We start from the raw sequence: 16,863 nt of genomic DNA on the forward strand, positions 1-16,863 counted from the left end.
ATTTTTGTTTCACCTGAGCACAGAAGATTTTCCTCATGCACTCTGAATCCTTTCAATACATTTCACTCAAGACTGGCTTTCATCAAACCACTCTACCACAAAAACCTGAGTGAAGGAGTGCTGCTGGGATGGTCAAGCGTCAGACTGGTTCTTCTATCTCAGCAGAGGACTTCTAAAGCTCTGTTAGAGTGACCATTGGATTCTTGTTCAAACCAAACCCAAACACATACCCCAATCCAGATATTTCTTGCTCAGTAACTCAGTTTGGCCAGATAGCCAACTGTAGGAAGAGTCCTGGTGGTTTCAAACTTCTTCCCTTTCACAATTATTGTGGTCACTGTACTTGTAGGAATACTTAAAGCTTTGGGAATGGTTTTATGCTTTACTACAATTTGATCGGAGAAGTCTAAAGAGTGTTCCTTGGACTTCATGGCTTGGTTTTTCTTTGACACGCAGAGTGAAGTATGGGTACTTCTACACACAGGTGTGTGGCTTTCTAAACAATGTCCAATCAACTCCATTGGTGGACTCCAATCAAGCTCTAGACACATCTCAAGGATAATTAAGCAAACAGGGCGCGCCTGATCACCACATGGAGTGCCACAGAAAAGGGTCTGGATATTCGTACATAAATGAATAACTTCAGTTTTTGATTTTTAATAAATCTGCAAAACCTCTGTGGAAAAAAGCAAAATGTTTTCACTTTACAATTATAGGTTATTGAGTGTAGATTGATGGGCAAAAATGGAAAATGTATCCATTTAAAATTAAACCTACAAACACAGCTACATAGTGTGCATAAAGTGAAGGGATCTATATCTATCAAGATATATCACAGACATATACTGTACATACATACATATACAGATATAACCCCCTTCATACAATTCTGGATCATGGGGGTCCTGAATCTCATTCAGGAGATAATGCACATTCCCCTACAGAGCCAACTACCCTGACTTACAGGTCTTTGGGGATACAAGAGAAAACTCAGAGCAGTCAGAGAAAAGCCATCACAGACATGGAGAGAAGGGGTAAACTCCACATGGACAATGACTCGGCTCAGAAACTAAACCCAGAATGCTAAATTCATGAAGCAATACTACTATGCCTTGTGCCACGCAATGGTTCACTCAACCAAAATTCACTTTTTTCTGAACCCACCTTTGAAGTGCATTGCATCTGCCAGCACAGCTCCACCTCCAGTCACATCTCCAGCCATACCAGACACCTTCATGTCTGTGCTCTTCTCGGCCCACTTGTTGATGGTTTGCAGCACCTGTCCTTTGTCTGTGAAGTCCATGCTGTGGTGAACTTGCAGGCCACTGCCTTGCAGAAAGCTGTGTGCTGCACTGCTGGCAATGAAGAGGGCATTACCACTGTGAAGAAAGTAGCTGCTGTTCTGCAACCTATGAAATGATCTCCGGAGCTCCGCCATTACCTCATGGCCCTTGTCCACTTTCATCTCACTTGTTCTAAGCAGCTTGTGGATTTGTTGCTGTGTGGTGCCTTTGGCCCCGGTGGACAGAGAGCTGAGAGATAAAGTTACAAGTAAAGGACTGAACAAGACGTTCTGCTGGTCAGAGGATGAGCTGTTCTTCCTAATGGAGTGGTACAGCCTGAGGCCGACATTCCAGGTGTTATCTGCAGCCACGGCCTTAGAGTCTTGGCTTGACTCTGATTGAACGGAGAACAGTGTATTGAGAAAGGCAAAAGCAAGGAATAGCAGCATGGTAGACTTACAGTCTCACTGGAGCCTGTGGGCAAAAGCACAGAAGAAATAAAAAAAATACATACAATTAAACTCTTCAAGTCGTCGTCCAGACCTGTCACCCTCTAATGAGTAACACCAATTTATGTTGGATTGCAGGGTCACCATTATCAGCTCAACTGCTGCTCAACTCTGCTGTGGTACATCTTTTACAATTGACTGACTTTGAATATGGACACAAGAAGGAATCACCACCTCATCACTAACAAAGAGCCAGTGCTTACATTAAAACTGCCTGTGTGCTGCATTATTAACTTAATGACAGATCTTTTCAAAGCCCAATTATTTTGCTTGAACTCTGATACCACAGTCGGTTAAGGGCATTTTGGTTAATGAATGAAGACATTAATTAACTGGTTCATTCATTTATTAATTAATCAAATGCTTTCAAGCTGGTCTAACATTTTGGGTTTGAGTCTGGCCCAATCCCATTGTCCTCATGTCAGTGTGGATTTTCCTCTCACATTCTCAGAGACATGTATGTAAGGTACATTTTGTGTGAGTGGGCCCTGATATACACCGACGGATGACTCCTGCCTTGTGGCTCATACTGCTTGGATAGTCTCTAGCCTCATACAACACCCCCATGACCTGAGTGGAGCAGCTCTGCATTACAACTCAAGGCCTCTGAAGTCTCAGTCAGTCCTTTCATATTGGCACTCCGGCTCAGAGTGCAAGTTAAGATCTTCATCAAGGGCCATTTTTTTTTAAACTCTACATGATCGATTAATCATCCCAAGGTGCAAATGTAACTTTTTAAAAAATGTTCAAGAAATTTTATAACAAATGACAACAACCCCATCAAACACACATAAGAATTGCAAAATGGAAGAAAAAACTTCGTATAGTCACAGTAGGCACATTTAGATGCACCTCAATAATCCAGCTCTTCACAGAAGCCTGGTTATTAAAATGTTATATTAACCTTTATTTTGATTAAAGAAATTGGGTTATTAGCCACTGAGAAACCAGGTTAACAAAGGTAGATTTCACCGTAAATAACCCAATTATGTGGCCATGTAAACCCTTAACTAGGTTACTGTTATTGATTTTGTAGTCTGCGCACATCCGTTGCACTCTGTTAGCCTGCACATGTATTTGCTTCACACACACTTTGTCCACTAGTGCAGAGCTGATGGTCAATGATATTGTCCATCGTGCAAATTAAAAAGGCTGAAAGAAACTAATGGCTGAGCTCACTGGCTATTCACGAGAGAGCTCTGTGTGGAAAGGGTTAAACATGGGAGTCGGAGCAGGCTGCGGCAATCGGGAAAGTCAACGAGTAACAAACGAAAATGAAAGGAGCAAAAGTACACAAGTCACAATAACAACATGGTGAACTCCGATGCAAAATGAAACAAAAGAGCAGCTGTCAGGGTGTTCACCGAGGCCCTAACAATGGAGAACATGTAAACAGTTATAGCTTGTTTCTTTTCTTACTGTAACACTGCTTAAAGACACAGTTCACTTGGACAAGGCTGGCATCACTGTGGGGATTATGATTTTTTGATTTCTCCAGAGCATTCAATACCATCCAGTCATCCCTGTTAAAGGGTAAACTTGGAGATATGCTGGTGGATAAGTCTAAGGTGTCCTGGGTAATGGACTTTCTATCAGGTAGACCGCAGTTTGTGAGACTCAGTCTCAGACTGTTTCTGATATGGATGTGAGCAACACTGTAACACCACAAGGAACAGTCCTGTCACCTTTTCTCTTCACTCTGTACACTTCAGACTATAAATATAACATCAGGCCATGTCACTTGCAGAAATTCTCAGATGATTCTGCACTTATGGGATGTACTGATAAAGGGGATGAGGCAGAATATAGGAGTCACTTAGAGAACTTTGCTTCTTGGTGCAAAGAGAATTGTCTGCAACTTAACATCAGCACAATCATGGAACTGATTATTGACTTTTGCTGCACCAAAGAGCCTTTAATGTCCCGTCACTATTCAAGGAGTGGATGTAGAGGTGGCCCACTACTACAAGTGCTTGGGGGTTCATATCAATGACAGGTTGTACTGGTCAGGTAACACAGAAGAGCTAAATAAGAAACAGCAATGCAGGCTTTTTCCTTAGGAGACTGCGTTCCTTTAATGTGAGAAGTGACTCGCTGTTAGTATAAAGGAGCCCCAGTAGCGTTTCTTGACAAAGTCCTGCTTAATAATTCATTGGCTGAAAGTCCTCAGTGTTAGTATGTCAGAGAGAGGATGTGCAGCATTTTTTATAACAGCCATCAATTTTGTCTTCATTCTCTCCTCCACTACCTCCAGCAGGTTGAGAGTGTGTTCCATAACTAGGCCTGCTTTCTTGATCCGATTGTTGATTCAGTGGGCTTATATTAGCCAAGCACTCCGCAGCATAGAACAATCACAGTGGTCATCACAGAGTTGTAGAGCATGTAAAGGATGTCATTATCCACACTAAGGGAATATTAAACAAATAATCCAGTCAAATCTGGTAATTGTTTTTTATCTGTACTCAAACTGTTGTTTCTGCACTGACGGGTGGGAAATTAATTTTGTGCTTTCATACCAAAGAGAAATCAAACAATTGCTTATACAATGAGCTTAAATGAAGACCCAGCTTTAACAGTAAATACGAACATGTCCATAAAAAATCTCAAAATACATGTGATGCATTAAGAAAGGGGATGAGACAGGTGGTGAACTTTGAGAACTGTCTACAACTCAACATCAGCAAAATCAAGGAAGTGCTTATTGCTTTTCATCCATACCAAGTCATTATTCAGGGAGTAAATGTGGAGGTGGTGCAGTGTTACATATAGTTGGGGTTCCACATCGCTAACAGGTTGGACTGGTCTTGTAATGCAGAAGAAACTATATAAGAAAGGGCAGAGCAGACTCTTTTTTCTTAGGGAACTGTGTTCCTTTAATGGTGGTAATGTTTTACAACTCTGTGATGGCCAGTGTGTTGTGCTGGGCCAGTAACATCACTCCAAGAGAGGCCCATCTCACCAAGCATAGTAAATCGCACTGGCCATCAAATCAACATGCTGATTAAGAAGGCACGCTCAGGTAGCAAAAGAGAGAGAATGAAGACAAAACCGATGGCCACTATGAACAATGCTGCGCATCCTCACTGTGACACACTAGTGTTGAGGACTTTCAGCCAACAAATCATTTAGCAGAAGTGTGTCAAGAAACACAACTGGGGCACCTATATACTAACGGCACAATGACTTTATAGTGCCTCACTGGGATCTCTCTTTTATCATTCATTTTCTTTGCTCATAAATTTTCTACAATTTTGAAAGTCTTCTGTGTGTGTCTGAGGTAAATTTCTTCCATGCGGCAAATAAAGCGGCTACTATTCATTTACCTCCTTGAAATACCAGGTATGTCCAACACATGCATGTTGGCTACAATAAACAATTTTAGGAAAATTGCTCTCGAGCAGAATAGAAAAACTCATTCAGATGGGATAACTTTTTTAAAATCAAGATCTGCCTCGTCCCTTGTTCATTGGTCATTAAGCTGCAATGCTGTCTTTCCAGGTTTGTCCTATGACAGTTAATGAAATAGCAATGGTGAATGGTTCTGTTTGCTGAAGCATCTTGAATATGCACAAATCAATCATTCATTTAGTCATGGCAGTCTGTAGTTTATCCCTGCAGTGTTGTGTGCAAGAGAGCAACAAAACCTAGATGGGATGCCAGTCTACAGCAGGGCACCATCACTCATGCCAGCCTGAATAAATGAAACTAGTTGGCTTTACAACACAGGAGAAAAGCTGAAGTGCCCAGAAAAAGACCCACAGAGGCTTTGGTCTATGCGGCTATGAGATAGAATTATTTATTTCATTATTGCTTGTTATTCTTGTCCTACATTCTGATTTACCAGACACATTCATGAGTAAGAGAAACTTTGAAAAGCATGAGTTGGTACGAAGTCTTAAGAATTTGTGGCGTACTCTTCTCCTGCAGTCACACTGAAGTTTCATTCACTTCAGGCCCTGCTTCAGCTTTGTTTTGTTATCCGAGATCACATCTGCTTGAACTTCTTGTGGAATCACCCATTTGCAGACAAAGCGCTGCATTCTCAGCTAACTGCCATAGCACATTAATAAATAATGCATCAGTCTAATTAAATCATTTACATCTAGGCTATTTAGAGACTTGTTTAAATATCAATACACTAAAGGATTTATGTTTTTAAAGCAGCCTCTATGCCTCCCTACACAATTTCTCATTACCACAGGCCACTCTTACAGAATATACACAACTTATCTATTATTCATTAATTCTTATCTCTCTTAATTGCGATCCTGGGCATTCACTGCTTTTCTTCCCAACTGTCCTAAATAAAAACATTGACAAGATCACAGGAGGCAAGGCACTTAAGGTCGCTAATCTGTAGTGAACTGAATATTCAGCAACTGAAACATGGAGCTAGGAATGACCAGAGTAAGAAGGGAAAGTCCAGGCTTTACCCAGAACTGCTGATGATTGATTGCTTAAGACATGTTAACCATGTAGTAAAGAAGGACAATGAAAGCTGACGTGGCTACAAAAGGGATAAAGCAGGTGGCTATAAAGAATCTCTGAACCCTATGAAAAAAGTTGTAATCCCAGGCCACCTTAAATCCCTTCGCACCTCCTCATCAGCGTCTTTGTTTTGCAAATGTGTTGATCAGCACAAGCAGCCTGCTAACGGTTCTTTATCTGGGTGTGAGGTGCCCGATGTTGTATAGGATAAATAATATATCGTTATTTGGAATACATGCATTTCATGCGTGTTCCGCTTCTACAACAATCTGGGTAAATGCTGGAGGACAGGAAATGCGAGGCAAGAAATGTTGAACATATAACTAAAATGGAAACTTTTTGCATGTTATGGTACTAATGACAAAATGTTGACATGAAGTGTATAATGTGTGAAGACTGAAGTCCAAATATTTCTGTTTATCCTCTGAAGGATAACGCCAAGATTCAAGTGTGCCGAATTTATATGTTATGACCGTTACATCACTAATTTGACCAGAAGAGTCAAGTGATGTCTAGATGATGTCACATAAACACAAAGTATATAAACCGTTAAAAAATATGAGGGCTGATTAAAAAGTAATGAGACTGATTGTTTTTATTCTGAATTGGATAGCTCCACAGGCTCGTAACATTTTGATTTTTTGAAGTAGCAACCTTCACAATGAATATATTCTTTACAACATTTCAAACAAAAATTCAAAGACGAGTAACAGACTTTTTTCAGCTCATCATCTGAAAAGAAGTTCTTTCCAAGTAGTTTTTTCAGTTGTTATTTCATTACCGCTCTTACCAAACTTAATGCAAAATTCAATCACACACCTATGCTGTACCCCAAAAGGAACATCATCTTCATCCGCCATGAGGACACATACAAGGTGTTTCCATTCGCTGTGACAGAACGCTAAAGAATACGGTTGTCCAACTGCAGATTTACACATGTTAATGTATGCCGTTCACAAACACCTGCATAGCATTCCCATATCTAACTCCATGAAACAGAAACAGGGATGGTCTCATTACTTTCAATCAGACCCTTATATGAACAATTTTAAAATTAACATGCAGCACTTAAATAAAATCACATATTTAGATTCCCCATAAGAAAATAAGTACAATAGATATATAAAAATGATGCAAAAATAATAAAATAAATAAATAGTCTTGAACAAAGCAGATGGACTGGGTATACAATCAGGTCTTCAAAAACATAAGTTCTTAAACTGTGGGATTCAACCCCAGGGATAACAGTCGGCAGCGATTGAGGGTCTCTAATACACATAAAAGGTAAAATTGGGTTGCGAGAAAAAGAAGCTTAAGAATCGCTGTTCAAAATTATCGACAAGAGTGATTTAGGAGAACTCCTTTATTTCCTGGTCTGAATCACATTTGTTGCAAAAGGGGGCGGGGGTTTACCTCAATGTAAAAACTAACGGGGATGTTTAGCATAGATTTTATAAAGAATCATGGACTACCTTATAGTGCATGCACTAAATTATTCAGACATTTTCTGTTCTGTGACTGAAAAATACTGATTAAAATTCAAACATTATTATATCCGTGTCACATGAGCTAGGAAATATTAGGATTATTCAGGATGGTTTTATTTACATAAACTCTTTACAGCTGCTTTTGTAACAACACACCTTTCAATGCAGCTCTGTCATAAATCACTTTCACTGCATTTACATACACACACATAACTGGAAAAGATGCATAACCCAGTTAAGTTTTGTAAAACTCCATGTACTGTATAAATGCACAAGTATTCTTCTGGAGTTCTCCTTTGTCAAAATGCTCCAACGTCATTACACTTTACAAAAAAAATAGTTAAACGTCATCTTTGGCCAGCATGATTCTGAAAATAAATATGAATCCTGGATTATTTTCTTGCGTTTCAGAAACACATTTTCGTCCTTCATGTGCTGTGAAGTAATTAACATTACATCTCCATTTTACTTCTCCTACACAAGACCCCAATGGTTTGCAATATGGACCACTACATAACCCTGTTTCACTTTTTCAATGCATCCATAGCATATAACTGCATTCAAACTAAACAGACATTTTATTGATATATTTCTGTTACTAGACTGCACGTTGCACACTCTTTTCTGTCTAGCTGTGCAACACAGCCCTGCAAAGGAGCAGCATATCTGTACGCATGCTTCTTGCCTTACACCCAGTGCTGCTGGAATAATAAAATAAAAAGTCACCTAAGGCAACACTTATTTTAAAAAAAGTAATCAGACTATACAACACAAGTTTCTTTTAATGTGTTGCTGCTCCTGAAACTGTGCTGTATGTTCAGCTTATCAACATAAACTGCAATTTCTGAAACATTGAGAAAATTGAGAAGAAATAATGGGATCACCTGAGAATTTGTCTCAAGAAATGTATCTTGTGGACGCTTCTACCTATGGCTTCTGAAAGTAGGGATGCTCTGATTGATCGGCTGATGATCTAAATGGGCCATTTTTCACTAAAAAATACTTGATCAATGACAGGTAAATAGGCTGATCATAAAAAAACAATCTTTTCAGCCCCAGCTTTTCTAAGGTTTACGGTAGTTTAGTTGGAGTGGTCCTTTATGTGAAGTATTACAGTAGTTGAGTCAGCACTTTTTTTTTTCTTCTTTAATTGCAAACTTCCTGTAGTGTAAACAAAGAGCACCAAGTTAAGGCTTGTTTTACAAGAGAGTGAGAGGTGATTGAATATTATCCTATATATTAAAGAAAGTGGAGTAATAAACTGAGAAAAATAAATCTGAGAGGTCGTCCTATGCAATTAGACAAACAGCAAGAAAGGCTACTTTAATAAATTCAGACCTTTTTATTTTGTTCTTTGAATTAAAATGGACACTGCTTGAGTTTGGACAGGGACAGCAAGTTTGTTTTAAGTGCAACACCTTACATTTTTTATTGGGAAAAGAAAAGATAAAGACTAATTTGAAATTGCTGCTTAGTTAACAATAGGCTTGTTAGCTTAAGAGCAAAAACTTATAAACCTGTTAAGCATGTTAATTTTGTGTATTCCTGATAAACAACTCATGAACATTTGATATCTCTGCAGCTTTTTTTAAAGATTTGTACCATGTTTATTATTTGTTACCGTGTGTCAGAGAGCATAAGTTTATGCAAGAATCAAGTACTACATAATTAAAATGGTAATTCATATTTATAATTGCACCTCAAGAATTACGAATGTCTAGCTGATACACTGAAGAAAAACACACACCTGTATAAATATTGTACATTTTAACAGCAAAAGAGATGTAGTGCAATTAATGATTAAAGATGATTAAAACCTATAAGTGCATATATTTTTACATTTAATCAGTGTTTAATGGCCAATACCAATTAATTTACTGTGTGAGACTAACTATATATATTTTTTGTTAGAGAAATGGTGAAAACTATTTTAATTAAGTCTTGTTTCAGATAGGTACATGACCGAAAAACAAAAAAATATGACAGATTGTAATTATGAGACCCACTTTATTTTCATTTATTTTGTGTTCACTAGGAAATTGTATTTATTTTAGTATTATTATGGTCACTGAAAAATAAGCTGACATAATTTAATTTTGTTAATGAAAAATGAACAGTTGATACCTGTGGTTTATTGTCAGTCAGTCATTGTCCAACCTGCTATATCCTAACACAGGGACATGGGGGTCTTCTGGAGCCAATCCCAGCCAACACAGGGCACAAGGCAGGAACAAATCCCAGGCAGGGCTCCAGCCCACCACAGGGTACACACACACCCACACACTAGGGACAATTTAGGATCGCCAAAGCACCTAACCTGTATGTCTTTGGACTGTGGGAAGAAACTGGAGCACCCAGAGGAAACCCACACAGATACAGGGAGAACATTCAAACTCCATGGAGGGAGGACCTGGGAAGCGAACCCAGGTCTCCTTACTGCGAGGCAGCAGCGCTACCACTGCACTACCGTGCCACCCATGGTTTATAGTTTAATTATAAAAACACACTTTAATATAGGACATAGGGCTTAACATTTTCTTTACCAGTATGCTGCTGCTGGAGTTTGTGAATTTCCCCTTGGGATTAATAAAGTATCTATCTATTTATGCATCTGGTTATGCAGGAGATTGTAAAATGTTTTTTAAAGAGATAATGGGAAAAAAAAAACTGAATTGGCTGATCAAGTAACGTGAAATCGGTGGTCACTATTGGCTTTAAACCAAAAGCATAAAGCTGAAAGCATGCCAAAGCAAATACATGCCCAGGCAAACAGTGCAACGTACATGCACAAACTATGAATTTAACAACATTTAATTATAGAGCACATTTTCATACAAACAAATCCTTAACAATAGAATTACCAGAGCCTAGGAAAAAACTTGTAGATCCGGCCCACCTTAAATCCGTTCGCACCTCTCTGTCAGTGTCTTTTGTCCTGTGAATGTGCCGATAAAGACAAGTAGCAAGCAGCCTGCTATTCCATCCCCCACCACTGCAGAATGTGCACAAAGTTCTCCCAGCTCATGCCTTGATTGATTATCTGGGAGTGAAGTGCTGGAGTTTTAGAGTGGAAATAATAGATCATTATTTGGAACACATGCATTTCATGTGTGTTCCGTTTCTACAATAATCTATGTACACACATTGTTAAAACAGAACCGTTTTTCATATTTTAGTTGTAAATGACAAAATGTTGGCATAAACTATATAACGTGTGAAGTCTGAAGTCCAAAGATCAAATAAACACTTTCACAAAAGGTTCAAGGATAAAACAACAGCTTCTGTGGCGTAGCGGTAAGATTTGCTGACTTGTAATCAAGAGTACCTGGTTCGATCCTGACTGCCTCCTATATTTGCCATTTTCAGTAGTGAGCTGCTCTTATTGTTAATATTATACAGTACACAGTAATATTATATTGTACAAACGGAACACCCATGAAATGCATGTGTTCCAAATAATGATCTATTATTTCCACTCTAAAACTCCAGCACTTCGCTCCCAGATAATCAATCAAGGCATGAGCTGGGAGAACTTTGTGCAAGTTCTGCAGCTGTGGGGGGATGGAATAGTAGGCTGCTTGCTGCTTGTCTTTATCGGCACATTTACAGGACAAAAGACACTGATGGAGAAGTGCGAACAGATTTAAGGTGGGCCGGATCTATGAGTTTTTTCAAAGGTTCTGCTAATTCTAGTGTTAACTGCAACCCGGGTAAGGTCTTACATGGCCAAATAACCAGGTTATTCGCAGAGAAATTTACCTGTATTAACCTGGTTTCTGCGCGACTAGGGTTCACATGGCCTTGTAGAAATAGATTTTCTGTGAATAACTGGGTTGTTAAAATGCATGTAAATGTACCGTGTGTCAGGTTTGTGTTAAATGCTATTGTAAGATTCATGTTTGCATCAATATATGGAGGAGACTTTATCTGGTTAATAACATATAATGAAGAGTAATATTTAAATTCAAATTTCAAACAATCTGCTGATGCTTTCGTTCTCCAAATCTCCCCTTTTACACATTTGTCCCAACTTGAAAGGAATAAATTTCTGACATCCAAAAATGCCAATTTTATGTTATACAGTAATCCCTCGCTATATCGCGCTTCGCCTTTCGCGGCTTCACTCCATCGCGGATTTTATATGTAAGCATATTTAAATATATATCGCGGATTTTTCGCTGCTTCGCGGGTTTCTGCGGACAATGGGTCTTTTAATTTCTGGTACATGCTTCCTCAGTTGGTTTGCCCAGTTGATTTCATACAAGGGACGCTATTGGCAGATGGCTGAGAAGCTACCCGGCTTACTTTTCTCTTTCTTTTGCGCTGACTTTCTCTGATCCTCACGTAGGGGGATTGAGCAGGGGGGCTGTTTGCACACCTAGACAATACGGATGCTCGTCTAAAAATGCTGAAAGATTATCTTCACGTTGTGATCTTTTGTGCAGCTGCTACCTGAAACGACATGCTGCACGGAGCTTCGCATACTTAAAAGCTCGAAGGGCACGTATTGATTTTTGATTGAAAAACAAACTCTGTCTCACTTTGTCTGCTCCTGATGGAGGGGGTGTGAGCTGCCGCCTTCAGCAGCTTACTTTGTCTGCTCCTGACGGAGGGGGTGTGAGCTGCCGCCTTCAACAGCTTTGTGCCGCAGTGCTTCACATACTTAAAAGAAAAACAGCCCTATTGATCTGTTTGCTTTCTCTATCTCTGTGACAGTCACTGCTCCTGACAAGCACTCCTTTGAAGAGGATGATATGTTTGCATTCTTTTAATTGTAAGACGGAACTGTCATCTCTGTCTTGTCATGGAGCACAGTTTAAACTTTTGAAAAAGAGACAAATGTTTGTTTGCAGTGTTTGAATAACGTTCCTGTCTCTCTACAACCTCCTGTGTTTCTGCGCAAATCTGTGACCCAAGCATGACAATATAAAAATAACCATATAAACATATGGTTTCTACTTCGCGGATTTTCTTATTTCGCGGGTGGCTCTGGAACGCAACCCCCGCAATGGAGGAGGGATTACTGTATATCTCAAATTGATTGTAGTGTTTAAAAAAATTTGAATCTCTTATTTTCATGGAGAATGGAGATAAATTTCCTGTTACAGTGAGCTTTAATGGGGACTAAAGCTGAACAGTGGGATCAAGTTTTTAAATTGAAGATGCTCCTCTCCACTCATTGGTTGCAGTACCTGTAAGTTTTTCAAACGTAAATTGACTTCCTTTGTGTTGAAATATGTACAAATGCGACATCTACTTTCCACCTGTTGTCTTTACTTGTTTTCCTTAATGTTCAATCTCTAATTGTACTCTTTTCTCAGAACAGGCTCTACAATGTTAATATCATCTGAAGCAGATGGCAGGCAAAGAATGAATTGTGACCGGACAGGACTTCTGATGGTCTTCAAATGAAAAACAGACAGGTCCTCATTTGTGTGCCCCACTCACCCATTCATCACAGGATTTTCCTGAAGTGCTTTATTTAACAATATTTTAGCAAACACAGATGCCTTTTGGGCGGAGGAGTAGATGTGCTATGAGATCTTAATGCAGAAGATCTATGAACAGGAGGAAATGTCAGAGGCGTGGAGGAACAGTGTGATTGTACCCATGTATAAGGAGAAGGGAATCTCTATAAACTATAAAGCTTATGTCACACTTGATGAAAATCTGGGAAAGGATTATAAACACAAGGCTTAGCAAAGAGACCACCATAGATGAGGAGTAGTTTGGTTTAATGCCGCAGAAAGGAAAAAAGGATGTAGTCTTTGCACTGAGACAGCTCACATTGTAGCTTTCAGAAAAACAGAAAGGCTTGCATGTAGTATTTATTGAACTGAAGAAGGCTTATGAAAGAACGCGATGACATGAGAGAATAACAGGTGCCAGAGATGTATGTGAGGAATGTCTAGGGAATGAGGACCTGGGTTAGAAGCACTGTTAGAGTAAAAACAAGATCGCATTTAGATAAATCTGCACCAGAGAGCTTCCTTAAGTCCTTGCTTCTTTCATCTGGTTATAGTTGTGTTGACTCATGTGATAAAAGATCAATCACCCTGGTGAACGCTTTTTGTTGATAACCCTGTGCTGTGTAGCACCAGCAAAGTGGAAAGGAGGTTGGAAGACTAGAGAAGGACTTTGGAAGATAGAGGATCGAAAATAAATATAAAAAAGAAAGAACATATGAGGTTTAACGATGATCAGGATTCAGAAGTTAGCCTATAGGGAAAGCTACAACAAAGAGTGCTAGAGTGAATGGTAGCCCAAGATGGAGAATTATACACAGAGATTACTTACAGAGTGCAGTATGGATGGAGCAACTGGAAGAAGGAATTGGGAATTGTGTGGGCATAGAATTAAGAAAAAGATTAAAAGGTTCTTAAGACAGTGGCAAGGCCATCAATGATGTATGGAGCTGAGATCTGAGCAGTAAAAGAAGTGAAGGAGAAGTAGTTAGATGTGGCAGAAATGAGAATGTTAAGATGCAAAAAAGGACTGAAAAAGAAATGTGACAATCAGAGGTACAACAAAAATGGGAGCGATATCTAAGAAAGTACAGGAAAGTAGGTTGAAGTGGTATGGATATGTGGGGAGGGAGGACAATGTAGGCAGAAAAGTGATGAGAATGGGGGGAGAGAAAGTGAGGGAGGTCAAAGCGGAGGAGGATGGATAAAGTAAAAGGAGAACTGAAGGAAAAGGGTCTCATTGGGGAGTAGGTTCAGGACCAAGCTGTCTGGAGAAGGTTGGCCGAGCACAGAATAAGAAGAGAAGAGGAAGATGATGTGTTTACGAAAATGTGAATATGCAACTGGATATTGGGCATGTGAATTATGCAACATGAGCAATTCCGGATTTTTTCATTAATATTTTGATATTGTTTGCTGTTGTTCAGTGTTAGCTCCTGTTGATGCATCAGGAACTTTCCCACTAAAATGAGAGTAACAATTTTTCCAGGGCATCATTACAGACAATAAGAGGTAAGTAAATGATAAAAAAAAATTGTTTTTGGAAGTATTCCTTTAAGGCTAACTTTGTAAAAGTGTTTCATATTTCCATCAAAACAGACTTGTGCTGTTTTCAGGGTGCCTCATATACAACCCCAATTCCAAAAAAGTTAGGACACTATGTAAAATGTAAATAAAAACAGAATGCAATGATGTGCAAATCTCATAAACCCATATTTTATTTACAGTAGACCATAAAACACATATCAAATGTTTAAACTGAGAAAATGTACAATTTTAAGAAAAGAATAAGGTAAATTTGAATTTGATGGCAGCAACACATCTGAAAAAAGTTGGGACGGGGGCCACTGTATAGCATCCCCTCTTCTTTTACCAACAGTCTGTAAACATCTGGAAACTGAGGAGACCAGTGGCTGGACTTTTGGAAGAGGAATGTTGTCCCATTACTGCCCGATATAGGATTCTAACTTATCAACAGTCATGGGTCTTCTTTGTCTTATTTTCGTTTTATGATGTGCCAAATGGTGAAAGGTCTGGACTGCAGGCAGGCCAGTTCAGCACCTGGACTCTTCCACTACTATGGCTTCGAATTTGCATGATAGAGCTTTAAACTGCATTTGTGGATGACACAGCAAACTGTGTTCACAGACAGTGATTTCTGGAAGTGTTCCTGAGCCCATGCAGTTAATTCTATGACAGAATCATGCCTGCTTTTAATGCAGTGCCACCATAGAGCCCGAAGATCATGGGTACCCAATATTTATTTTCAGCCTTGTCCCTTGTACATACAGATTTCTCCAGATTCTCAGAAAATGTTGATATTATGTACTGTAGATAATGAGATATTCAAAGTCTTTGCAATTTTACGTTGAGGAACATCATTCTGAAATTGTTCTACAATTTGTAGATGCAGTTTATGCCCATCTTTACTTCTGAGAGACTCTGCCTCTCTAAGATGCTCTTTTTATACCCAATCATGTTACCGACCTGTTGCCAACTAACTTAATTAGCAGCAAAAAGTTCTTCCAGCTGTTTGCTTTTAATTCCACTTACTTTTCAAGCCTTTTGTTGCCCCTGTCCCAACTTTTTTGAGATGTGTTGTTGACATCAAATTCAAAATGAGATATTTTTAATGAAATAGTATAATGTCTCACTTTTAACATTTGATATGTTTCTACGGGTTTATGAGATTTTAAAATCACTGCATTCCATTTTTATTTACATCCTAACTTTTTTGGAATTGGGGTTGTAAATAGTTTGACTTTGTTATATCTCAGGCTGATGTACATTGAGCTGGAATAGCAGTAAATACTCCTAACTCCTAAAATATTGCTGTCCTCACATTTTAGCTATTATTTAGCTAACCAAACAGCTGAATGTTCAGCTCTCATCTGAAGAATAAGTGTTATAACACAGTTACTAACAGGCTTTGCTACAGGTGAAAAATAGAGTTCACCAACTTTCAGTTCTTTCCATAAATATTCACTCCATCCTTAGTGCAGCTCAGTTGTGATCAAATTTGAGTTCCTCCAGACTGGACAAAGACGCATGAATTAAGGAAGAATGATTGCAGTTTGGTTAGGTAGTGTCACTGTTTCTCATCGAGTTGGCACACTTACAGCACCAGAACAGACTCATATACCTTTTTAACTAATTATAAACTGTGCTATTTGAGAATTTATATATGTAAAATGGTAAGAGCTGTCTGTATCTCCAAAACTTGCTAACCACTGGGCCTCGAACCTTGACCTTGGTATTAATTGAGAGCTTATGACATGTTTGGTGTAACATGACACAAGACTTTGAGTTGTGAGCTAACCCAGTCAGCTGAGGGTAGCCATGCGCCATGGCTGACAAGAAAAGAACTGGCACTGCTGATAGAAAAATAACTGTGATGAGCTTCGCTGACGGTGAAGCACATTGAACAGGCAGAATGAACGTTTACATCGCAAAAGAAAGTCATACATGACCAAAGAGCTGGAGGTGCAAGAGTCCTCTAATAAATATAGAACATGTCTACAAGAAACACTCATACTGTCATCAGTACGAGTGGCAGTCAAGTAGCCTTAAGACATAAGGATTAAAACTGTCCCTCAATCTATTGGTGTGTGTGTGTCTGGCAGAGAGTTCT

At 39.1% G+C, this 16,863-nt stretch overlaps 1 protein-coding gene across 3 annotated transcripts in view; it reads right to left on the reverse strand.

Annotated features, from left to right (window-relative positions):
• The window catches only part of serpinh2 (serine (or cysteine) peptidase inhibitor, clade H, member 2), an 87,438-nt gene that overhangs the window by 59,080 nt on the left and 11,495 nt on the right, over nt 1–16,863 (reverse strand). For 2 of the 3 annotated variants that reach the window (XM_028798184.2, XM_051924085.1), the window contains exon 2: nt 1,165–1,750. In XM_028798184.2, the coding sequence (XP_028654017.1) occupies nt 1,165–1,732 (568 nt within the window). In that variant the 5' untranslated portion in view covers nt 1,733–1,750. Of the gene's footprint in view, nt 1–1,164; nt 1,758–16,863 lie in introns of all 3 variants that reach the window. The other variant, XM_028798183.2, reaches the window with a different exon arrangement.

This window comes from Erpetoichthys calabaricus, chromosome 3 (genome assembly GCF_900747795.2).
Source record: "Erpetoichthys calabaricus chromosome 3, fErpCal1.3, whole genome shotgun sequence".
NCBI lineage: Eukaryota > Metazoa > Chordata > Cladistia > Polypteriformes > Polypteridae > Erpetoichthys > Erpetoichthys calabaricus.